This window comes from Helianthus annuus, chromosome 10 (assembly GCF_002127325.2).
Source record: "Helianthus annuus cultivar XRQ/B chromosome 10, HanXRQr2.0-SUNRISE, whole genome shotgun sequence".
Taxonomy (NCBI): domain Eukaryota; kingdom Viridiplantae; phylum Streptophyta; class Magnoliopsida; order Asterales; family Asteraceae; genus Helianthus; species Helianthus annuus.
The window spans coordinates 3,326,134-3,331,901 of NC_035442.2; the positions used below are offsets into that span (position 1 = coordinate 3,326,134).

General features: G+C 32.8%; 1 protein-coding gene across 1 annotated transcript; it reads right to left on the reverse strand.

The window, feature by feature from the left end:
- Positions 1-807: 807 nt before the first annotated feature.
- Positions 808-2,578, reverse strand: LOC110889587 (ethylene-responsive transcription factor RAP2-4). Its single transcript, XM_022137150.2, has one exon. It carries the CDS (start codon positions 1,988-1,990, stop codon positions 1,040-1,042), a length of 951 nt encoding a protein of 316 aa, XP_021992842.1. The 5' UTR covers positions 1,991-2,578; the 3' UTR covers positions 808-1,039.
- Positions 2,579-5,768: the final 3,190 nt, after the last annotated feature.

Sequence of the window (5,768 nt, forward strand, 5' to 3'; positions counted from 1 at the left end):
GAGCTTCTTCAAGAGAAGATGGTTCTGCGGCAAAAGTTATCCGAACCCAGTTTTTTAGACCACTGTAACACCTGCACAACCCACCCAAAATATTTCATCGAAACCGTTGCAATGAAATAACTCGTCGGAAATCTGCAACTCGCCGGAAACCTCACCGGACGCTTCAGAAACTTGCCCGACTCATCCCGTACTCCAAGGACGCATCCCGTGCTTGAAGGACGCATCTCATGCTTGAAGGGCTCATACCGTAGCCACGTCTCCATTTTTTATTGGGTTTCGCTCTAAGAACCTATTCCGTGCTTGAAGGACGCATCCCGCGCATAATGCGCCGTTCCAAGGACGCAAGAGCGTGACAAATTTAAAAACAGGTTTGGTCAACTAACATTTTCATAACTTTCTCTATTATTAATTAGTAAAAAAGTTTACGACTCCTGTTCAGGAACCACTCATTCCACCCTCACAACTACCTAGTACAATAAGAACATGCATGCAATAAACAAAGGAACATGCATGCAATAAACAAAGGAACATGATGCAAGTAAACGTGGCTGATGTGTTATGCACGTATCATTCTCTTAGTAAAGTATTCTTGCTTTTGAAATGAACATCTTCCTGAGCTTTTAATTGACATTACCAAATAAACATGTTAGCTTATATAATTTTAAGCTAATAAACATTCAAAACATATTTATTTTTAATACTAGTTAATAGCCAATAATAAACCATTTAACTTTAGAAGCACCTAATATTTAGAATCACAAATGAATAAAAAAAATTGTAGTTTCAAAAAATAAATAAACCACCCAATAAAATAATGGACAAAAACGGGATTTCATAAATTCTCCCATAGTCCAAAGACAACAAATTAAAAAATACAAAATTACCAAACTACAATGAAGTGAAGAGCTCTGTATTTGCCTAAAACTCAATACAAGTTGGCTCAACTTCCCTAAATTACAAAAATAAACCCTAAATTTATCCCAACTTACAAAATACGCTTTACACTCTCATCGTTCGGTTTTTCTATTTCCTTGCCACACTAGATCGAATTCCAATCGATCTCGATCTCATACGACGGACATTCCTCCAACGAAAAATACTCCGGCCAGACGTTGTCGTCCCCCGTAAACTCGGGGAACGTCAACTCTGACGACGGCGAAGAGTTATCAGAACCTTCGCCGTTGATCACTTCCGCCTTTACAACCTCCGGCTCCGCCGCCACCTTCTTAGCCGCCGACCGCCGTGAACCGGACTTCTTACACCCGTCAACCGACTTTCCTTCAGCCAAACGTTGACAAACTGTTTGCAATTTAGCGACGACCGAAGAATGTAACGGCTTGTAGTCGGTCATTTGAGCCGAGTCGAGCCGAAGCTGTGGGAAATTGAGCCGCGCGTATTCTCCACGCAGCTTGTAAGCCGCTTTATCGTAAGCCAGCGCGGCTTCCTCAGCTGAGTCGAATGTACCCAACCAAAGCCGGGTCCGGCTCTTGGGTAAGCGGATCTCCGCTACCCATTTTCCCCAGTGTCTTTGTCTCACACCGCGGTAAAGCTTAACCGGTTTTGGAGGTGACCCGAGTTTTGACCCGGATCCGGATTGTGACTCGGGTATAAGATCCGGGTCAATGAAATTCAAGTTATTTTGAGGCCAATGAGTGGGTTGGGTTTGGTAAATTTGGGATTCGGGTAATGGGTTTGACCCAGTTAATACTTCGGGTTGACCGTACCCAAACCCGTACCCGGTTTGGTGTTGGATAGTGTAATCCGGGTATAAACCGGGTTGTGAATGGATAGTGGAGATAGAAGAAGAGATAGGGGGAGGGGGAAAAGACGAAAAGGGGCATGGATAAGAGGTGGAAGGGGTGGAAAAAGGAAGGGTGTTTTGGTAATTTGGAGAGTTTATAGATGCACTTTTTATAAAAGGTACAAGTGCATCCATTAATTCACCACCTGATGTTGATTGCTGAAATCCAATGTCATTCCAGAAATTCATTTTTTTAAATTTTTTTTTTCAATTTTTAATTCACAAAAACTATTTAAAAATAAAATTAATAAAAATATGATTTCCCAAGAAGAAAAATAGCAGGAAAATCAAGAAAATAAAAGATGGGATTTTTAAGAAAAATAATAAAAATCCCTTTTCAAGAAACTTTTCAAGAAAATATTGAAGAAAATAAAGAACCAACCTTTAGGGGAACAAAAAACAACCCCTAAAAAGGTGATTTTAATCTAAAAGAAATAGAACCCAATTTAAAAAAGATGGATCTCTATTCTGAAAACACCTGACTCTCTCTCTCTCTCTCAATTAAAAAAAATAAAGTTTGCTTTTATGTTCATAATAATCTAGAAATTCATCATAATAAATCCATTTTAAAAACAAACCCAAATCAATAATAATTTCTTTTATAGTTGAAAGACGAGAAGTGGGGAATATCAGAGGGGAAATTAAAAAATTAAAAAAGAAAGTTTAAGTGTGTGTTTTTAGTGTGTGTTTTTGGTGTGTGAAAGATGAAGAAGAACCACTCAACTCTCAGCTCTCAGCTCTCAAGAACTCACTTTTGTGTTTTGAGTTGTTAGAGAATAAGTGGTGGTTTATATAGTGGGGGTGTGTGTGGTTCAAGTACACTGGGATAAACTATGGAAGTAACCATGGTTAAGTTAACATGTTTGTTTTCACTTTTTGGAGTTATACGTGATGTGCTATTTACAGGTTAATTTGTAGAGGTAAAATACGCGTTTGATGCATCCACGTGGCCGGTTGAAGGAGGGAGACGTGGCGGTTGAATGCACTGTTTTGTGATTTTTGCTTGTAAGTCATGGCTTTGACTAAAACCGCGTTCGCACCTGGTTTTAACTTTACCAAGGATGTTTGGTAGCCTCTGAATGGTTATTAAGAGGCTACCTCTTAATGGAACCATTAACAATTTTACCAATGAGAATGTAGAAAAATGTGACATGTGATGATTTACCATTCAGATGTTACCTCTTAACCATTCAGACTTAAGATTAACTCTTATTCATTCAGAAGTTTTAAATCATTAAGAGGCTACCAAACAGCCCCCAAGTATTATTTATTTATTTATATTTAAAATAAATTATATATTCCACTATATATAATCTATCTATTTTTTACCTGATAAATTAATAAAAAGCTTGACACGTGTTATTAAAATGGGTGATTTAAAAAATAATTACTAAAATGAGTGTTTTTCTATATTTTTTCATTTTTAACTAATCTATTATAATTCTTCTATTTTTACTTAATCAACCTATCACATTTATATTCTTTTCTTCAATCTAACTCATTATATAGATTTTTTAACCAACTTATTAATTATTATATATTTTTTCTTTTTTTATATATAATGAAACCCAGGTTAAAACAAATTAAAATCGTTGAATTCATTTTATTTTTAAATGCTAATACCTCTCATTTACTGTTCTAAATTTAATATTTTTTAGGGTAATTTTTCATTTACTATTGTCTGCATAGTTTATTACCAATTCAAATGAAAACCCATAATATAGTGTTTCCTAAAGTTACATAAATTTTATTAAGGGAAAAATATTTACAAAGATTGATTGGTTCGTAATTTCATTGGCCAACTCGATACTTATTATTATTATTATTATTATTATTATTATTATCAACTTATTTTTTAATGGTCACGAACAACATTTATTTCATTCGGTTAATGTAAATATGAACACATATCTTGTTTACGAAAAAGAAAACCATGTTTGTGTTCAATTATTTGTTCGGTTAAAATTAAATAAATGAACATGAACGTGTTACTTTAGTGTTCGTTTACATCTCTAAAGTTATAGGAGTAAGCTTTATATTAGAATGATTTAGCTTATATAAATGTAAAAAGAAATAAAAGAAAAGGCATTAAGAGAAAAAAGAATTATATTTTAGTTAGTTAAAAAGTAAATAAAATCTAAAGAGTAATTGTTTGGAGAAAAATAAATTAAAAACATATTAGGTTAACTGAAAAAAAAAAGTAAAGAATATAATAGATTAGTTAATAATAAAGAAATAAGAAAAAACACTCATTTTAATAAATATTTTTTAAATCACCCATTTTGGTAAATATTTTTTCCACCCTCACCATTTTGAGAAAAAAGTCATTGCAAAACACATGTTTTGGTAAATATTTTTCAAATCACCCATTTTGATAAATAAATTTTCCACCAACACTCTTTTAGGAAAAAACTCTCCCTCAAATTCCTTTGTATTACAGTATTAGGAAAAAGAATTTTAATCGTACATTGATATTATTAATTTACTTTTGACCTATTTGTAACATAATAATAAATTAACCATTAAATTATAAAGACATTTTTTTTTCAGTCACAAATATTTATGATTAGGGTTACATTTGTCTTTCCGTTTTTAGTTCATTTTTATATTAACTATAACTATAAATATAAATATAAATATAAATATAAATATAAATATAAATATAAATTATAAATATAAATACATTTTATTTATCATATATGAATCACTTATATCATGATTTATAATGACTAATTATTAATTAAATACGTATAAAAATTATTAATAAGAATAACAAATCTAATTTATAGCAAACCAATAAAATTATTTAGAGATGAGCACGGTACCCATTTTGTACTGAACCGGTACCGAAAGTACCGGTACCAAAAAACGGAAAAAGTGGGTACCGGCACGGTACCGATATTTATCGGTGTTTTACCCGTAAATACCGGTACCGGTACCGAAAAACGGGGAAAGTGGGTACCGGTACCCACTTTTTTTCGTTTTTCCGTACCGGTACCTGTACCAAATGCTAATCCCTAAAATTATTTTCATCTGCTTTGAATAAAAGTTATGTTTAAAAGATACACAATAAAAAAAATATTTTTGTATGCACTGTTTTATGTAATATGGTGTAATATGTAATTTTAGTTATATAAATAATTTATATTTATGTATTACACATTTTTACTATTCAGTTCATGTAATATAAAGGCTATTATTGTATTCCAGTGTTACTAATTAATATAAGCTGGTTTTTTCAATATTTTCATAATCGGACAAAATGTCAAACCGGTCGTCTTACTAGTCCACCAATCGGATTAATCGAACCTGTCACACCCCAACCGATGGCGGAAACATCGGAGTGAGACGAAAACGAGATTGCAAGAGACTTCATAACATTAATGTGATAAGTATTTAATAATAAATTTAATTTCATTGCTAAAAGAATCAATTACATTGTTGGAAATAGAAATAAAACAAATCGAAACAAATGAATTACAATTCAACAAGTATTAAAGTTTAAAATACGTTTCTAGGCATCCTACTAAGTTCCATGCATGGTCATCATCATCATAAACCTGCAACATGTTTTAAAGCGTGGTTCAATACAAAAAGTATTGGCGAGTATACAAGTTTGGTGTACTAGCATATAAGTATAAAATGAACAATACACATGGCAAACCTAGTTATCAAGATTAATGTATAAACCGGGATGTGAACAAACAAGTCAAACCAAAGTTTAACGCAAGTATAAATGAATGCCTTAACATAACCCAACGTTCACATGCGGTGCGTTACCCTATAGCGCTATACATGTTAAGAGTAGGCTCGTACGAAGTTAATGACAAGTTTATCACAAAATGAACAAACCCATAGAATACGAATCCCCAAATCTCATGGGTTGTTGCAATTCATTCTTTTATAAAAAAACCCACATCGGAAAAAGAAAGTTTTCATCGGAATAATGCTCCAGCGAACGGAAAAG

What these genes read in the sequence shown, in the direction of transcription:
- LOC110889587 (XM_022137150.2), bottom strand. Translation starts at nt 1,990, where the DNA reads ATGAATTTCTGGAATGACATTGGATTTCAGCAATCAACATCAGGTGGT.